The 20247-nt window shown below is 42.6% G+C and overlaps 1 protein-coding gene across 9 annotated transcripts in view; it reads left to right on the top strand.

The window, feature by feature from the left end:
• The window catches only part of COL26A1 (collagen type XXVI alpha 1 chain), a 197182-nt gene that overhangs the window by 49718 nt on the left and 127217 nt on the right, over positions 1–20247 (top strand). For 8 of the 9 annotated variants that reach the window (XM_075771407.1, XM_075771405.1, XM_075771406.1 and 5 more), the window contains one exon: positions 4164–4267. In XM_075771407.1, the coding sequence (XP_075627522.1) occupies positions 4164–4267 (104 nt within the window). The remainder of the gene's footprint in view (positions 1–4163; positions 4268–20247) is intronic. The other variant, XM_075771401.1, reaches the window with a different exon arrangement.

The following is a 20247-nucleotide window of genomic DNA, read 5'->3' as shown; positions in this document are numbered from 1 at the left end:
TGGCAAAGGTACTCCTGTGTCAGCTGTGGCAGTGGTTTGAGGTGATGTTGTCTTGTCTGTATTCCACAGAGAAGCTCCCTGATGTAATCGGTCTCTAGCAGGCTTTAGGAGGATAGTTATAATGGTCTGTCTGGGGAGGGTGGTGTTGGCTACCAAATATGTTCTTGATAGCTTCTCTGAGCAATGGACTCTCTGGGTACACTCATAGAATATTATTTTTCATGTCAGTACTTCCTCAGCTCTTTCCAACCTCCCTTCTTTCCAGGGCAGCCAGGTACTTCAAGATTCAGTTACTTAACCTGACATATTTGAAATTTGATTTCAGAACACCCTGGCTTTCTGTGGGGAATTTTAGATTCTTGGCATGTCTGTAAATCAGGCCATGGGTACCAAAAATTAGAGGAACTACCATGAGCTTTGTTCTGATCCTCTTTTAATGCAGAGGTAGCACTTCTTATTTAGAAGATGAATTGTCCCTGTTTGAAAGGCAATACACCAGTTGGATGTACAGGGTTGGACCCACTGGGTTGATATGTGACTTCATTGCCATGGCAGTAGTAGGTAAAAGAAGGCTTGGATTCTTTGGTTTCCAGATTCTTTGCCAGTCCGAAAGAACTTTTCATTCCTCTTGTTATCCCGAAATCCACCAGTAAGTGATGTTGAAACTTTCAACCTGGAACTGGAATAAAAATGAATAGAAGACTCTGAAGGTTGCTGAGGTCTCCTCGGGCACAAATTGCAATGGGTGAATGAATCGCACTAACAAAACCATCTCTTGTGATGTGGAAATGAGTTTCACGCCTTCCCTCTCATGTGGTCTTCGTGTACAAACAGCTTTGTTTGTAAGTGTCAAAGGGCAGGGGAATTCCACAAAGGGGGAAGGTATTTCCTGTGTGTGACAGGCTGTCCTGCTTGGGTCATGGCAGAGATCACTCCTTTCTCTTTGACCTGGGTTTTGAGAGTCCGATCCAAGAATGTGACATTCTTTCCCTTTCTTGTGTCATGTCTGGCTGTTGTGTTCAGTGACACTTCCTTGAGACCAGCGGGAACATATCCTTGTGTGCTGAGGCGTGAGACTTGTTGGCTGCCATCCCTCAGTGTGTCCTGACCTCTCCAGTATTTCTAGCTTCATACCCCCAAATCAGTTAATCACACATCTTGTGCTCCCTCCCCAAATTACCACTTTCTGGGCAGTCACTTAGACACAAGCAAGAGATTCTGTTTCCCAAATGATAATTGCATGTGGATGAGCTTCTGTAGCTTGTCTGACACTGAGGCAGTCTCCAAGGATAGCTGGGTGTTTGATCTTATCTAGTAACAGTAGTGGCCACTAGCTGAGTTTTCTGGGTCCTTCACTCAGTGTCACCCCCCCCCTCCCTGGGACCTTGCTGTGTGCCTCAGCAAACATGTTGGGAAATGACACCTCTTGCAGTAGAGTAGCAGGTTCTGGTAGCTTGCTTCTCTGTGAAGTGCGTGGAAGCCTTCTGCTGAAGGACTGTGTATGCTGAGCACATCCTTTGGCTGTCTGGGAAGCAAAGAGGTGCAGGTTGTGGCTCATCCTAACCTCTTCCCTTACTGTGGTTTTGCAGATTTCTATGCCAGTGTTTGTGGCTTGGGTGACATCCAAGGGAAAGGCTTTCCTATTCTGCTACCAATTCCTTTTTCTGCCTGTTGCAGAACATTTTTGTTCCGAGGCTTCTGATCTTTAACAGGTATCTTTTCCTCTCCTTTTCCCGTGTTTTCTCCTCTTCTTCGTTTATAACACTTTGGGTATCACACAGCGGTGATGCAAAGAAAACTCCTTTAGCACAGCTTCCCTCCTGGAAAAGCAGTCAGCAATCTGCATGACGTGATGATATATGTAACAACAGACCTCAGTGCCATGTCACATGATTGAAGAAAAATGATGTTATGAAGAACAGAGCAACTTTAGATCAAATCAGAGCTAGCAAGCTGGGACTACGTTGCATGCCTGACTGCACAATGCTGAACAGAGCTACACATGTCAGGACCCTTCCAGGAAACTCAGGGTGGGTGGTAGGCTGTGACAGCTGAGCTCCACTTTTGTCATGCCCTGAGAAGTCCTCACTCATTTGAGGATTAAACTATAGCTACTTCCCCGACGCAGAACTGCTGCCAAGATTCCAGTCTGGCTCAAGCCACTCTCCACACTTCATAATGAAGTTTGAGAGAGCTTTAACATCTTGGTGTTGGCAGAAACATGGTTTTAAAATCATGGTGTGGTTGGAGACTAGCTGGCTCCGGACACTGGTAACAGGGCTGGAGACTTTCATCTCAAGGTCAAATCCAGCTGCAGTGTTAGCGACAAAGTCATGAACTTCTGACTGATGGTTTAGGGCTTACGTGTGGAAAGATGTCTCAAGTCCAATGCCAGGACTGGGAGTCAGGAGACTTGGGTTCAGTTCCTGAACTTTGCCTGAGCTGTTCTGAGACACCCTCAGTAAGACACTTGAAGTCTTCGTGCCTTAGGTATCTCTGTGAAAAAGCACTGAAGGTCTACCTCCATCGACGTGATGCCAAGTCCTCAAACTCAGTCGTGACTGCGAATTCCTGAATACCATTGCATGCAGAAACACAAAGAACTAGGTGGGACGAGCTGGCTCTGTCCAGGCCATATCAGACAAGTACCTGGATCACAGCTGTCGGTGTTAGCAGCAACTGGCATGCTTTATGGCAGCTCAGAGGGTGAGGACATAATGTTCTCGGGAGACAGTGTTGCTCTCACATCCGTGGGTGATGCCTTTCCAAGTGCAGGCGGCCATGTGCTCAGGAGGAAGCTTGTGTGGCCCTCCTCTCTGGTGGCAATAGAAGTTGGTTTCTGTGTTTGGCAGCTGGCATAAATAGTCAGCAACAGCTTACTGACACACTAGTTTCCCAAAGACTGTTAACCATGACTAAATGCTGCCTTCTTTCAAAGACATACATGGGCAGCCTCTCCTGGCAAGCCTTTGTTACTGCTCTGCAGAGTAACTATCAATGTTGCTGCAGTGCCATTCTGGATGTACACCTTTGCCCTGCTACCTGTTGGAGGGGTTTTGGATGAGATTCATGCAGTTTCTATCTCTGTTTTGGCCTTGTGCCTGGTTGAGCCCGGGGCAGAGCTGCAGGCGGAGCAGGCTGAGGCAGCGCTCCGTCTCTTGGCGGCTCTCGGCACTGCGAGAGGAGGCTCTTCCCAGAGGACACCCGGGTGCTTGGGGTTTGTGTCTGCCTGGCCTTAATAGAGAAGCCTAAAGCTGCAGCCTGCAACACTGTAATCCCAAAGCTTCAGCCTCTCCCTGTGCGTGCCAGATTCCTTTGGCTGTTAAATAAGGGGAGGAATTTTGAGGGGAGCTTGTAGAGTATGACTTCTGTGTTTGCTTTCAGCTTCATGAATAGCAGCAGTGACTTTTCTGGCTGTATGCTGGGAAAACTCTGATTTGCCAACTTTGAAGGGCTGCTGTTTTAAAAGAAAAGCTGACATTTATGCAACTGTCTCTTTTTGCGTTGAGTTCAGAATCACTGGTGCCCAGTGCAGGTTTGTTTGTGTCTGCAGGTAACCCTCTAGTTTCCAGTGGGGCATGGCAGTGCTTGTGCTTTAACTTGGACCCTGGGAGTGCTGTGTGCTGCACAGAGCTAACAAATGTGTCCTGCAGAGCCTCGAGTGTGGTGAGGAATAATGTAACCCTAGTTCAGATGGGGAAAACTGAAGCACAGGTCAGCTAGCTGGAAAACAGACTCCACGCAGATCACTGATGTAGTGTTGTGTCATGATGATCTTTTTCATGCTGATGTGTTGATACACCCCAGATCTGAGTGAGAAATCCACATGGAGGTAGAGTGAGGGAAACACAAGTCATCATCTCTGCTGCTTGCAACAGATTGATAGCAATGAGACCTCCACAAAGCATACTGGTGTTATTTGGGGGAGAGGTGTGGGGAAGAGCCGAAGAGTGTGAGGGCTTAAGGAGAAAAATAAGGGTTGTTGAATCAGTTCTATGCTGCAGTAAACCCTTGCTCTGTTATTATGTGCATCTCCTTTTTCTGCAGCTGGTGGTGGCTGGGGGTTCTGGGGATATATCCAGGCAGGGAGATGTGCTATGAATTAGTAGCAACACCACCTTTGAGTAGCTAAGTGCATTCTACTGACTTCTTGTTTGTGTTAGTTACAGGACTCTCATCAGGCCCACATACAAAATGTCATACCGAACAGTGACCACGCTGGAGTGGAGGTGCTGTCCTGGCTTCATGGGGAGCAACTGTGAAGAGGGTAAGTTATCCAGCAATGCATCTATCCTTACAGTGCAGCGAGGGGATGTGTGCATGAACTGGCTGGGCTGAGTTGGGCTTTGTTCCTTGCTTTGCTCTGTGCAAATAAGAGGAAGAAATCACCTAGTCTCTTCACTCCCAATCATTATCTGAATGCTCATACACAAGCCCTGAAAGATGGTCTTGGAAAACAGGCCATACTGAATGTCTGTAAAGAAGCCTGAACAAGGATGGGGCAAGAAATGAAGAAATGGGTACTCAGGGATGACCTGTTTATTGATGTGCTCATGCTTGGTGTCCGCATTGCTTCAGAAAATGTGCTGTCTCCATGTCAGTGTCATCTTCTCAACATCCCACTGCTATCACCATCAATTGCTGTAGCTGATGAAAGCTACTCCTTGGATGGCTGCTTGCAAGAGCTATGCCTGTAAGATCTGGACACAAACAGTATGTGTTCCCAGAGAGCTTTGAATTACGTTAGGCACCTTTGATTCCCCTTCCCACCTGGCCCTGACTTACTGGTACAAGATTCAGGTTGCACAGTGCATGTAAAAACACAGGTCTGGGTTTGGCATCTGATCTTTCACACAGAGGAAAACACGGGGCTCTTTCCAGAGCTAGAAGAAAGGAAAGTCTTTTCCCTTTCTCATTGTGATGGACAAAAAGGGCATGTTTTGCATTTCCCTTCCTAACATTTTCTGCTTTAACTGCTGCTTCTGGGGCTTTGAACAAGTCCTGTTTCTTGATTGAGTTTTTGGTTTAGATACTAAGGCATCTGTTTAATCTGTGTCATGACTGTTCATGGCTTATGAATGGGAGAGAAACTAGGCCTTGGGTTTTCCGTTCATTTGCATCAGGTCAACACAGCCTGCCTCTGTGGCTGGTGAAGGGTTGTTGGGGCTGCCCAACAGCTCTAAGACTGCTGTTTGTAGCTGCACCTCGTTTTTTGTGCTGTGATATCTTTGTGCTAATCACACAACTCAGGCAAATCTCCAATTAGGAAGTTGTCTCGTTACAGTCAAAGAATGATGGTTGCAGACAGCAGCTGGCTTCAGGCTGCTGAGAAAACAATAGCATCCCAGAAGCTCAAGAAAAGTCTTAAAAAGTGGCAAAGCTACCCTAAATTGCTGTCTGCAGGAGAGAGCTTTGCTTTTTAGCGTGCTGCTAAAAGAAGTGAGCCTGGGAAAGAGAAGCTGTTGTGTGCAGCTTGATTTTTTTTTTTTTTTTTACCTGTCACTGCAGGGGAGAGGGATACTAAGGATTGTGGCAAACTTATTTCCAAAGTAGCTGCAGCTCGGCCTGGCCAAGGATCTGACCGGGGACCCGAGAAGCTTGTGTGTGCAGTCCGTTCGTGCCTGTAGGTTTGGACAGGTGTGAGTAATTACAGCTTAGTGGTGCTGCTGGTGTAAAGGAGAGAATCCAGCTCCCTCCCGCAGTGCCAGATCTGTCTCAGCAGAGTTCAGTGGAAATAAAAAAGCCAACATAAGCTTGTTTGAGAAAGTCAGCAGCAATCTCACAGGAGCAGGTCTGTGGAACGAGGTGACAATTTTATGCAGTCAGTTTTCAAGGTGGAACTGTTCTTTTGGGCTTGGATAAGGTCTGCGGAGTGTGAGTAGAAAGCCAGTAGCAAGCCCTCACTTTCATCTGTGAGATTTTTTTAATTTTTTTTTCTCCCGAAAACATCTGGCACTACTGACAGTCCCATATTCTTGAAAGAAGGAAGAAAAAAAAAAAGACCCCTCTCTAGTACAGCAGGGTTGTGCTACTTAATTTCTAGCAGCAGTATTGGCACTAGTGGTATGCACAGCCCCTCAAGCTGTCCAGAGACATCAATTTCAAAATTGAAGTATTTATTTGCTCCTTATGTTAATTCTTAATGTTAGTGTCCCTTGGAATTGTAAGTAAAAGAGGCTGAAAGGAGTTTTTTTAGGGTGCCTTGGCAATGTGATATAAAACCTCTTGTACTCTTTCCTTTTTGCACTCTCTCCTACTATAAATTTGATTCTTCTGAGAGGGTAGGATGCTTACATCTGTGTGGGTCCTTCCTGGAAACAGCAGACAAAAGAAAACAGGAAACTAAACTGAAACAAAACAAAAACAGCGCAGTTATGAAGCCACAGCGAATTAGCAGGGTAGAACCTCAAAATGTTTTAATCTTTTTTTAGTATTAGTTAGATTTCTCCTCAATATTTCATTTCATTTGTGTGTGCAGCTGGTGCTTGTGAAGTTGATGTGAGGTAGGTACAACTGAAGGCAGATTGGACCTGCACTATTTTTAACTTGTCTGTTTGCTGTGTTGCAAATGCTCTAGTTTTCCGACAGTCACTATTGTTCTCTATGTCAGCAGAATGGCAACTACAATGGCTCTGAGCTTCCACTTCAAGCTGTCTCCTGTTTCCAGAGGCTGAATTAAAAAAGTTTTCTTTCCCAGTGGGCCCTGGAATAAATAGTAAGGTTGCATTTTCATGAGTAGGACAGAGTAGGCCAGGAGATAAGGGATTGATCAAGCACACAGAGCAGTTTTGGGAGTTGCATGTGCATGGTTATGGGTGTGGGGTCCTTTCAGACTGGTGGTTTTTTGTATCTTGAGGCTTGAGAGATCCTGTCTATTGATTCCTCCTTTAATCTCCAGTGGCCAGGGTTGATATTTGCTCCTCTTTTGTGCTGTTCTGGGGTAGTGTCTTTGGGGGAGCCACTGCAGGCTATCTGGAAGATGGATTGTTTTTACTAGCTGTCCTTTTATGAGGCTTTCCTTGCCCCTTTTAAATTTATTTCTTTTAGCATTTTATGGGGGAAGATAGGATGGTGGGAGGGCGAATCAAGGAAACCAAGTCAAAGAACTTGATATCATTCAAGGGCTGCACTGCAGCTATTTCCAACATGCATACTTTCTTGTTATCTCCCAAATGGCAAGTCAGCTTTTCTTTTGCAAAGACATCCCGTGTGGTTGTCTACCCTCAAAGTATGACAGACTCTGAGACTGGCTTGCTGTAACACACCTTCAATGAGAAAACTCTCCTTCCACAGTAACATACTGCACTCTTAGATCAAGCTGTTAAATGCAATCGATTAATAATACAGAGTGTCTCAACCCTTAGCTAGTAAGTTTAGCTTGAGAAAGTAACCACTTAATTGTCACCAGCTGGCAGGCACCTACATTAATGCTGAAGGCTGCACATTGTTTAGAGTTAAATTATCTTGGGAATTTAACTCTTGCACTGTAGCTGATAAAGAGCAGCATCGTCTGGAGGAAGCCCAGCTCTAGAAGTGGGTGGAGTTTTTGCTACTCAGTGGGTTATTAATTTACTGAGGTGGGGATGGCTGCTCCCAATCTGTTTCCTTTTTTAAGTTGACATTGCTTGGGGCTCTCCCCTCTTCCCTTCATTGCTTTCTCCTCACCCAAAGGTATGTCAACAATTGAAAGGTCTCCAATTCCTTTATTGGTTTTGTAGAACGGAACCAGCTAGTTGAGTAGATAGTTAAAAATCATCAGTTGTACCAGAGCTTCCTGAAAGGTTTCTTGCAACCGTCTTGGATGGAGAAAGAGACTTGATGCAAACAAGTCTGGTGAATTTAACTGTCAGTAGATGCTAATTTTTATTTTCCAGTTTCAGGAGGTTTTTTGGTTTGTTTAAACTGGAGCCCAAGCCTAGGACAGGAAATGAATCCACTGAGCCACCCAGTCTGCTGACTGCTGATATAAAGACCATATGGATGAGGGCAGTGCAGAGGTGAAGTGGTTTAGCTATTGCAATCATGCATCAAGCTGATTGATTTGAATCCAAGATGATGCTGACATTTCAACTCAGCCTTTTTTTCTATATGGCTGAAAGTTCAAAGGCAAGTGCAATCTCTTGGGAGAGGAAAAGTGTCCCTAGCAAGTTCAGGGGCGCAGCACTGCCCTAGCTCTCCAGCTACGCAAGGTCTTATTTCACTTTACAAATCTAATATAGATTTCTTGTTTGTTTGTATCGCTTGAATTTGGGATAGTAGCCAGTATCCTCTTTACCCCAGAAGCAGATTGATGGTAGACAGCTTAGCTGTTTGGGCAAGAAGCAGCTCCAAGAGTAACCTTGGCACCTCTAAAGTGATGCCATTGTGATTCCAAGCTTACTTTTTTTTTTTTTCTTTAAGAAGACAAGTAGGATAGGAAATTTGAGTAGCCTTGTTCAAGTAATGGTTTAATTTGAGAACTTCCCTTTTCCCCCTCTCACCCCCTCATTTCAGTTCTTAGAATATTTTCATCTACTTTTAATAACTATTGTTTGCATCTTGTCATCTTGATATTCTTCAAACCTCTTAGATTCCTGTGTGTTTACAGTTTTCAAAACAGCAAGAAAATGAGGACTTTCTTCTCTGTTTGACGGAGTGCAAAAACCCTCTTCTTTTTTACTGCTAGTTCACAAAGTTTCTTGGTCTCAGGAGAGATGCAGATCAACGCTGCCAGGAAAATCTTAAGCTAGCAAATGCAATTATGATACAAAATTTGATGAGGCCATGAGAATGAACATCAAAACTAGAGACCTGAAAGTCTGAAAGCCCATTAAAGTGCTCTAGAAGGAAGGGTATTCAAAGTGATGTTGATGGGACCTCACTTCTCCAGGTCTTGGTTTGCTCCCCTGTGAACCACTAAACATAAACTGTCAATCTATGTGAAAATACAATGTGAAGATTATGGACTAACATTTCCCATAGTATCACAGTGAGTCTTTTTCTTTTGTCGAGTACTTCAGTTCCTTCTTGTTTCTCCCTCTTCCTCATTGCCACTGTTTGGAAGTAAGGGCGTTAAGTCTGTATATCACATACAGCAAGTAGCAGAGCTCTTTGCCACTGAGCATTTTTCATCTTGTCCTTAAAAACTAGAGAAAATGTAAGTGGGTGTCAAGAGAAGCATTGTACTATTTGTTCCTATTGCTGCTAAAGCCTAGTACAGCGACATTTTCCCACTTCAGCAGAGTCCAACTCCTGTCATAAAGCAAAAGCTTCTCTTTAAACAGTGAAATTCTCCCAGAGGTGTTTATCTCGGGGATCTGTGCTTAGCAGCGCAGTTCTATGCTGCGAATGTGTGGCAGACTGAGGTACCTTCCTTTCAAGTTTGGATCTAGCACAGAGCCTTGCACATATGTAGTTCCCTACTAGAGACTGGCTCAGTAATTCTGTAGTGAAATGTGACTTTGCTGTCATTTTGAGACCTTTGTTTCAAAGTCTAACATTTGGTTCCACATAGCAAACTTGCTTCTAAAAATATCCTCTCATTCTGAAGTTTAATGTTTTAGATATGATAACATGTATTCACGTAATTCACTTATAGACTACGTGCAACCTGAATTTCCTAATAATTATCTAGTTAGTAATGCAATTAGTAAGTAGGTAGTAAAATATAATAACTAACTCTGTAAACCTACCTTCAAAAATATTTCTTGAAAAAACATCAAACCATGTTGATTGCCCTTGATGGAATTGCTGATGCATGAAAGCAGCCTTCTGAGTAATGGTGTTTGTGTACCTATAGTACACAGGTGTTGGATAGTATCTACCCTGATATTTTCTTCCATAGCATACGCCTCCTGCTCCTCCATATGTTATGCCTCTTCCTGCTTGTGTTTCTGGTGGCTTCTTCAATACAAGGCAGAAGGTCCACCAGAAGTTTCCCAAACTACTATGTGTCACGCAATTCCTATCTATTCCCATCACCATACTGACCATTCAGCAACCTCTGGCTTGAGGCATAACATGTGTGTCACCCTTGATCAAATTTTCTGAGGAGTTCCTGGAGTGTGTGGTCACTGTTGGAAGAATATGCAGCCTGCTGAGAGTGCTTTCTGGCATCAGTGTTGTGTGACTACTTGAACAATTTGTAAATGTACATCTTCTCTTTTGATACACAGTCAAAAGAAAAAAAAACAACAAAAAAAATCTCCTGTCGGATTTCCAAAGACTTTGACACTGCATTCCAGCATCTGAGTAGTTTCATTTTTTTGGACATTTTTAATCTGAACAGGGAGAATTTTATTCAGCACCTAATGTCAAAATATTTGGAGTGCTAAATATCTGCAGATGTTATCTAACATAATTAGAAAAACTGTATGCTGTACTGTTACAGTGCCTCAATCTTTTTAGCTCCCATCCAATTACTGTGGTATGTAGAGAATCTTTATTATTTTTATAAGCTATTTGTTTGCTTTCCCAAATATACTGAATGCCTTCTGTTTCATTTAGCTGTGTATTTTTTAATTCACAAGTGACAGACCCACCTGTTTATAGTTAATGGCTTTCCTATTAACTTGCCTTATTTCTAATCAGGAGCAACCATAACCTTACCTTAGGTAGGGCTAACACAGGACCAGGCTGCGAAGCTCTGTGTGTAGCTACTCTGCCTGGATTGTCTTCACCATGCTGGCAGGATTCTGCCAATGGCTGTCAAGAAAGACAAGCGTGTGGGGTGTCTTTAACAACTTTGACCTGTCCATAGGTGCTGATATCACTAATTGATAGGCATGTTTTCTGGGAAGTGGTGGAGTGCAGCTGAAGGTTAAAGTTGAAGAGGAAGTCCTGGGTAGCTGGCTTGAACCTGCTGCAGTAAAGCAGGTTCTGCCATGACACAGAACAGACGCTAGTGGCAAGGTATGGCTCTTCTGTATCTCTGCCAGTGTTGCTGCTGCTTCCTAAAGAGGTTTCACCTTCATCTTCTGTGCAACTGTCCTTAGTGTATGAAAACAAGTTGAGCAGCCATCATGATCCTGGAATGGCTGGAAAGACCAAAAAACTGTGAATTATTAGAATAGATGATCTATGAAATTGGGCAGGGTCTTAATTTTTGTGTGTTGGAGATGGCATGGGTTGGTTCTGCCTTGAAGGTGGGAGTCTCTTGAGGTTCTTTTTATCTGCTTCAGTGACAGAGCAGGTAAGTGCTGATAAGCTGGGCTACATTACAGGCAACTGTTGTAAAAAATATTGTCAATCGGTGACTGGAGTTGCCATTGGCAAGGCTGGTTTCATCAAATCCTGCTTTGAATACTTATGATCCTGTAAAGAACATAAAGGGTAGTAATCTTGAAGCACTCAGCAAAACAGATAACTAGGAAAAGGTCTGCAGAAAGAAATTGCTTTCATTAGGGAGTTATAATATGTTGATCAGAGGAGTAGATGAGCAAAATTTTCAGGACACTGCTGGTGAGGAGGTCAGCCAAGGGGACACAGTGCTCTCTCAAACTCTCTTTCTAGGCTCACAGCAGAGTTCAGAGTGGGGGTGGAAACAGCAGACCTTTTTTCCTCTCAAAATTATCACTTATTTCCCGTGCATCTTCATAATAATGTACCTTTTATTTGCTTGAGGCTGTTAGAATGGAGTTGGCTTTTCCCATATGTAAGACTCGTGTTATTACAGCCTCTGGGATAATAAATCTACACTCTGAACTTCTAAATGTGCTTAGGAATTGGAGCGGATTTCAAAGGACAGCTGACTTCTTTACTCTTCCTCCTCTGCTCACCCTTTTTTTCTTTTTTTTTTTCCTCAAATCCTTGAGGGCCATATCCTGCCCTCATGTTTTTTGTTTGTGGTGGGGTTGGGGTTTTTTTTTGTTTTGTTTTTTTTAATGTATTTGATCTTGTCGAACTTCCCAAACTGTGATGAAATCTTGCAACAGAAGAATTGCCTAAGAAATGCAGAGATAGTCTTGCTTTCATCAGGTTTAGAAATGCTTCTGACTAGAAGATCACTAGTCCATGCTAAACTCTAATCCTGAGGTGGACAGTTGTCAGCTCAGAGGGCAGTCAATGAACAAGATGGACATGACACTTTTTTTCTTTTAAATATTTATTTTGGTAAGCCACAGATTGCAGGATGATCTCCCTGAAAACCTGTTCATAGAGGCTGTCCTAGCATGAGTTGTGCAAAATGTACTCCTGTCCTTTTGGAGCAATTGAGAAATGTATAATGATGGGATAGCTAAGATGGGTGTTCACAACTTGGGGAGATATCCCACATGGCGTATTTGCTACTTTCACGGGTGGTTGGGTTGTGAGAAGGCTGGATCCTTTGATTTCCAGTCTTGAAATCTGGAGATTCTAGCTTCTGATGGCTGCTAGTTTTTGCCACCTGCCTTTGTGGAATGTTCTATCCCTTTGTGGGATGAGTTGATGTTGGTGGTCCATTAAGAATAGAGGAGGGATGACCTTGAAGAAGCAATTTAGTGTAAACAGACCAGATTGTTGCTATTATTAAGAGTCATATCAAAATAGCCAGAAGGTTGGAGGAGTTCATTAAGCCATCAATTGTCCAAGGACTTTAGACTGAATGTAGAGCATGCTGGAAAGGAGGATGTGACACCTTATGATGTCAGTCCTGCAAATGTAGTCAGTACCAAAATCATGAAAAACATTATCCTGAAAAACTCCACCCTATTTCTGTCTTCTACAGAAGTTCCTGTGACAGGTGGTGGAGGAAGGGTGGGGTTATGTTTATTACAAAAGTTAACAATTTTTGAAGTGCATACCATGCTACCAGTCACATATGGATGTGCTAAATGAGAGGAAGAGCTCCTAATTGGTGTGCACTGTTTTGATGCCTGAATTGTAGATCACAGTGGAAGAAGAATTAAAACCACCCACTGAAGCTGTATCTGAGCTTCCTTGCTGCTGTAACAACTTGATTTTTTTTTTTTTTTAATCAGGAATAGGAAATGAGGCTTCTGACCTTGAATAGGAAATGCCTACAGTTGGAAGGGGCGGCAATGAAGAGTATCTTCTTTCTTTCACTGGATTTGCAAGGCTATTGCTCATTTAAGAAGCTGTTTGTGTTTCATTTTTGAGCATAACGCTTATGAAATTACAGCTTCTCCCCCATCACTTTTTAAGGGCTTAGTTATGCAATGTGTGGACTTAATGTTGCTGTAAAACAGTGTCGAATGGGATGGTTCCTTGAGGAAGAACTTGTTGAATTTCTTCCAGGAGAATACTTGAGTGGTCAGATAATGCCTGGTATGCAGAGTGCCATCTCTTTTGTTATCAATGCAGTAATTTATTTACTTTTAATTATGCTGGATATCTGGCCCTAGGAGCAGTGGAAACTTGTGCAGATACGAATGTTGGTGAGGGTAAGGGAGAGATGAGGGGATCCTTCCTGGTTTTCATCCCTAGATGTAACCTTCACCTCTAGGTCTGACTCTGGGTTCAGAGTCCTGGTGCCATCTCTTATTTCTGTCTTGTCACGTACGGGAGGAGAGACAAGAACATACTCTGCACTACATGAGTTCTAAGATTCCTGTGCAGATCTGTTCTAATAATGAGTTGTCACTTTGTGAGTGATGGAGGAATATCTTGTACTGCTGAGGTTTAAAGACATGAGAGTAGAGGAAATTCCTTAAGACGGGAGACTTCGTTGCCAGGTTTCCACAGACGGCAGATGGACAGGCCAATGTACTCTTTTTGCAAACAGTTTTCCAATAATTTTAAAGCTGTTGACAGTGCAAGCTGTTTGCATGTGTAAGTGGTAAGAAGGGTATAAGGCGTTGCAAGACAAAGGGGAAAGGCTGAAGGAGGCTATAAACATGGAGTGGTGCAGTTGGTAGCAAGCTGAACTGGGGCCAAGCTTTGGGGTGAGACAAATAGAGATCTTTCTGTTTCTACCTTGGGGACTCTTGCCTCTTTTTGTGTAGGTTTTTCATTAAATGAGTTAATGCAATTGGTACAATAACATTTGTGTTTTCTGTGATAACTAATTCCAGTTGTGGGCCACTCAAAAACATCAACATAATGAAGAGTTCATATAAGTGCAGTACCTAAGCAGGCTAAGCTTCATCTACACAAAAGCTTTCTTCAGGCAGAAGAGGAGAGTTACTGGGGACCTAAATCCCCAGTACAACTGTTACAACTATGCTGGGATGCTTTGCTGTTTAAGACCAGGTTGGATGAGGCTTTGGACAACGTGGTCTAGTGGAGGGTGTCCCTGCCCGCAGCAGGGGGGTTGGAACTAGATGATCTTTAAGGTCCCTTCCAACCCAAACCATTCTATGATTCTATGAAATGGGATTGCAAGGAATTGGGATGCAGGGGGAATTGGGATTGCAAGCCCAGGAGTAGGAACAGAAGTGGATTTGGCACTGGTTTCAGGTTTTGTAGAAGACCTCAAGGTAAAAGCAAGAGGTAGGCATGAAATTCCCATGTTGCTGAATCCTAGACTTTATTCTTACTTGACTCCTTGTTATTAAAAGGGGAACCAAAAGTTTTGCTCCAAATAACTTCTAGTGGAGTTGAATTTCAATTTAACATGGAGAAGTGCTAGGCAAAAGCACATTCAATGCATGTCATGCCAACATCACTGCTTCTCTCTGTGAGCTAGTTTGGCAGCAAAGTTAGTATAACTCCATTTGGTAAGCTACAGGAACATGCATTAGATGGAGCGTCAAAATATACAGTTGACTCAAAAGAAACCCTGTGCTGTAATTAATAAGGGTTGGACTGTCAGATTGGGCAGAGGTGTCAAATGGAGTTGTAGCAGGGACTGTTCTCAGTCCAGTATGGCTTGCTATTTCATTTTAAAGTTAGTGTAAGGAATGGAGAGAGCTCTCTAATCAGATCTGTGTGTGTTAGAGGCTGAGCAGTACTGGGAATACATGATAGACTAAGCTTAAAATGCAGTCAAATCTTGATTAAATTGTAGAGTTGGGCAGAGATCCATAAAGTGAGATTCTATTAAGGACAGTCACAGAGACAGGAATAATCAAATGTACAAATTTTAAATGGAAGGAGACTCTGAAGGTAGCAGGATCCCAGGGGGAGGGAATGGAGTTTATGGAAGACAGTAGAATGAAGCTCTACTCTAAACTGAGAAGAAATGCCATCCTGGAGTCTGGTGCTACAAATACTCTGACCAGGTGTAACGTTTACTACTAATGTATCCATGAGACTGCCTGACACAACACTTAAAAAGTTTATGGATAGGGGTACCTGCATGTGTCTGTGTCAGTGTTTCTCAGAGAGGTCAAGTTTCAGCATTTGCAGTAACTTCAGCCTTGTTACCGCTTAATTCATGGGAAAGCTAGTCCTAATTGGTGGTGTATGTCTGAGCCCCACAATCTTAAATACTGTAAGGGGTGTGTTGCATCTGTGAAGGAAAGTATTTGGCTGGGAAAGGAATATGCCTTTTGTAGTTGATGGGATTTGAATGTCATGTGGTTAAATAATTAGATTGGTTAACTTTGATTACCAGCTAGAGTAGTTAGTAAGTGCATGTTATATATGCAACTGAAAATACATCAGCACAAACAAGCTTTTCTAAAAACAACATAATTGGTAGTCATTAAGGGCTAACTCATGTTTTTCAAAAACTGGACAAGAAGTAGGTATAGACTCATTCTAATGACTACATGCATGGGATACAAAGAGTAGGAAACACTTAATCAGTTCCTAAACAGTTGTAGCATTGCAAGATATCCTGATTGTTACTGCAGTGTAATGAACACCTGTTGGATTGGGTATTTAGCAACTTTACTGTTCTTAAATGTATGAAGGCTGGGAAAAACTTGCTGGTGAACTTTCTAAGAAATCAGATGTGATTCAATGTACTATGAGCTAGACTTCAAACAACATTTAATAAAAGACTTCATCAAAATGTGTAAGAGTGTGAAACATCACCATTTAAATAGGTTGTGCTCACCCACCAAAGCAGGAAAGACATTAAAGAGTGGCTCTGTGAAAATTCCCTATCATGAAGTTCATTAAAGACTGGTAAATTTTATTCTGGACTCATAACATATATACTTCTTGATTGGGCTCCTGATTTGTCTCTTCCTTGGATAATATATCCAAATCCACAAGTAACATGCAAGTTTGCATTTCATTTTGAGCCCAGCAGGCATACAGCAATGAGGTTACAAGACCTTTCCAAGTGAGCCTGGAGGGACTTGTTGGCTAGAGTTTGGATTTCTGGCAAGCAGCTTTCTCCAGCTCTTTTTCTGTAATAAACTCAGGGTTCAGTCCCCGGCCTCTTACAGATACTGAGCACTGTTGCGTGTCTCTGGATAATCAGTCACTGGAAAGGCACAGATGTTTCAAGATGCTTAGCAATGGGTGCAGCATGTAAGAGAGGCAACATCAGGGTCATACTACAGATGCAACCACATCTTGCATGTCTTCTTTCTTCACAGGAAAATTCTTGTAACATTTGTGGTTTTCTGGTTGCTAATACCATCAAACTAATAACACAAAACCTAATAATGCTTGTGACTTTTAGTTGCTGTTCATTAAACCTTGTAATGCCATGGATGGCTGATGCCTCTACTGCAGGCAGATTCAATAGAAGAGCATTACACTAATGAACAGAGTGGTGTGCAGGATTGCCCAAGGCAGTGACTTAAATTAATTTGTGCAACAATTCTAACCAAGTCAGAAGGTTATAGATATATGGGACTAGAAGATGTCCTAGTCCTTACCCAGTTGTGGAGATATTAAGAGATGGTTGAAGTAATTCCTGCTTGCTTTTTCTTTTCCTGTAAATGAAATACACTCCTTGTTACATGACCGTAAAAGAGAAGAAAACAGACCCAGTGAGGATTTGGAATTTGATGGTTAATTTGTTTGTAAGTGATGATTTTCGTAGCAGTAATGCTAAAGAAGTCCTTGGTGTATATCCACCATGGAAAGTGCAGGGGCCTATATTGATTGCTAGGTGGTCCTTCATTTTAAAAACTTTGAGGAACATTCATGGCAGATGGACTTTAATTAGAGTACTGCTTACAGCCAGTGACTAAGCCAAATGTGGCTCCCTAGATCCAAGTGCTAGAGGTTTCTGTTGAAGGTGTCGGGTCTTGTTCTCATGGAAAGAGAGTGTTTTCTACAGCACAAGTTGTAGAAGCTGCTGCAGTACTACTGAGACAGTGATGGAAATTGTGAAGTATCTTGGTTAATTAGTTCTTCTCCAGTGGCCAATTTGGGTGATAGATACAAAACTATTGCTGCTGTCAGCCAGTGGTTTTTAGCTTCAGTGGTAGAGACCTGCGCTTAAGTAACAAAGGTTCTGGTTTTCTCTTTACTGGTGGTTAGAGTTGTTAAATCCATATGGCTCACAGTACTTGCGTAGCGATGGCTCCAAATGCCGCAGTTAGTTGTATTGCTGCAGGGCTTTGCACTGTAAAATATTATAGCCCATTAAATAAGGGGAACAAGCTATTCCTAAACTTGGCTTATTTGATCTTTTCAAACTTAGCCTCAAGTGATTAAGCAAACGGTGGCTTTTCAAGCATTCTCTAGTTGTGTTATCTGCGAAACACATCTCCCAGTGTGATTTGCCCAATGTGCTGTCCTGCTGTGTACTTGCTAGTCCTTGTGGAAACATAAATAAGCAGTTGTTTCTATTGCATCTAGGCTGTCTGGGTGGGATGCAGAGGATGGGTATCAGTTTATGTTTAACATAACATAAGCTTCAAGATTCTTGCTTTTGCCTTAATATTAGCACTCACAGCAAGACAGCAGCTTTTTATTAGCTACACAGGAAAATAAACCATTCTCCTTGCTATGTCAGTAGTTCAAGTTTGTTTATAGTATGATGTGTCTGTACAAAGGTATCATTCTTGCCCTGCGGTTGTCTTAGGGAAGCAGAATGACTACTAGCAGTGGTAATTAGGATGATAACCATAAAACTATAAGCTCTTTACAGAACAGTGTAAGTAACAAGATCTTTCATATACCTAATGGGGAATGTGAATGAGCACTTAAATGGCTCTATTAATGTCTAGTGGCAGACTTTTCTAGAATGAGTGTCCTTTGACACTCAGCACTGGTCTCCTAGACCTGGACAGTTGTGAATACTGTAAACTTTGGAGTGTAAACCTTCACCTTGAAATCTTTTTTTGCTACAAGTTCAGCTGTGTTAAGCTTTGGTCTTTGATTTAAGCAGGAGAGACAGAGTAAAAGTAAGTTTCACTGTTCAAACTCATTAAACACTGGCAGGAGAAAAAGACGACCATGTGCCTGAAGGTATATCAAAACCTGATTATTTATCAGTCCTTTGTCCTTGGAATTGTGATGATACCAGAGTGAGGAGTATCTTTTTTCCATTCCACATGGTTTTGTATCTCGTTTATATCTCAAATCAGCAGAAACTCCTGATCTTTACCTGGCTTTTTATGGCAGATTGTAGAACTGTAAATGCAAATAGGCTCTGACAGCAAACCCTAAATCTACCTTTGGTCACTGCAAGCTGGAATGATTTGAAAACCTGTGTAACCTTTTGACCAAACCTGGGCTGATGTTCAACATCTTTAACAAGAACTGAAGCCAGAACAGCCCTGATGACTTCAGATTTTCATTATAAGCCAGCTGTAGACCCTAATGTGCATTCAGGTTGGGACAGAGGATATGACGGGTCAGCTGCACCATTTGGGCAGGAATGTGCTTGCTCCCTTGGGATCCTGTGAGCAATGGTATTCTCACTGCTGCTCTTTAATTATCTGGCACTGAAAAGCAGTAGCTGCTTTCTTCTCCTTTTCACCACCACTCATGAGCATCAAGCTATCTCATGGCAGTCTTTGCCAGCATCAGTCATGGTTTTCCTTTGTTCTCCAGCTCTCAACATGGCGCTGAATGATGTGACACTTTGGGCTGCTCCCTGTGAAAAATCAGTGTAGCTCTGCACCAACCCTGCATTTCAAAGGTGTGCGGTGTTTGTTGGTCCAGGTTTGAGTCCCTGGTGTGCATGTGATTTGAAAGGAGCCTGAACCATTGATGTGGAACTGGGGAGCTGTGTGTTAAATTCCTTGTTCTGGCACAGATCCTTGTGTGACTTGATGTTGCATCGATGTGGATTGATCCAGACAGGGATGTGATAGCTCTGCGTCTGCATTAACCGGTGAATAGAAACTAGCTTCAGTTTGGGTGCAATAATCAGCCTCTTATCTCACCCTATTAGTGCAGTAGTGTGGGCCCTCTCCTGTTTGCTATTAGCTGAAATGGTTCCCTGTTTCTGAGTGGGTGTTGGAAGAGCTAAGAAGTAATCTTTTTTTTTTTTTTTTTCCGGTCTACTGCAGATGACAGAGGAGAGTTGGACCACTTATGTTTATATATGTAGAAAAAAGTTAGTATAACAAAACTCTGTGGGACCTGTATGGAAGGGGAAGGTGATTTTATTTTAAAACAGGTAAATGTGTTGATTCTACCCACTCAGATTCTTGTAATTGTGAGCACTTGTGTGGTCCGGATTGGATCACTTGTGTGACATGGAGAAAAGGGGATGGTGGCTGTCAATTCCTATGTCTTTAGGCTCTTTCCTGACTGGTGATGACAGCTAGGTTTTGGACAGTCTTTTATGGCTTTTAGATGTCAACAATAGTTATGATTTATCCTTTTGATGTAGACTATTGCTCACTTCATCATCTGTGACTGTTATCCAAGGTTGCTGCCCATTGTCTTTGACCTTATTTTGGATATCTTCAGGGCTATAGTTTGTCTTCCCCTTGAGATAACAGGAAGAGGCATAATGTGTGGGTAACCTTTATGTGTATTTCATTCTTACCAATGTTGATGTTTCTGTCCAAAAACCAGTTGGGCTAGATGATTGTTGTAGGTCCCTTCCAACTGGAGCTATTCTATTCTTAAAAAAAAAAAAAAAAAAAAATAAATTCATGTGTGTGATATACCTGTCTCTTTTGACATGCATGTTATGGACTATGTGTTCCACCCAATGCACCTGTAGACCCAGATTTCTGTTTAGGATCTTTCGGTTGCCTTGAATATGATAGCACAGGAGTTTCTCTGCGCTTGCTGTCATAAAGACAGTTTTGATGTGCACTGAGGTATCCTCCTGCATGTCTGATCCTAGCTCCTGCTCCTCCTTGGCTAGCTCAGGCATCCAGCATGCCTGTGCTTCTAATGCCAGCAAAAAAAAAAACAACCCAGCAAAAAGCCCCCCAAAACAAAAACAACATTTAGTGTTCAGGTTGCACAGTTATGGTTTTGGGGTTTTTTGTCGTGTCTCCCCCCCCACCC

Source organism: Balearica regulorum, chromosome 19 (assembly GCF_011004875.1).
Source record: "Balearica regulorum gibbericeps isolate bBalReg1 chromosome 19, bBalReg1.pri, whole genome shotgun sequence".
In the NCBI taxonomy this organism is placed as follows: domain Eukaryota; kingdom Metazoa; phylum Chordata; class Aves; order Gruiformes; family Gruidae; genus Balearica; species Balearica regulorum.
The sequence above is the reverse complement of the archived record's forward strand: the minus strand, read 5'-3'. Positions and strand labels throughout refer to the sequence as shown.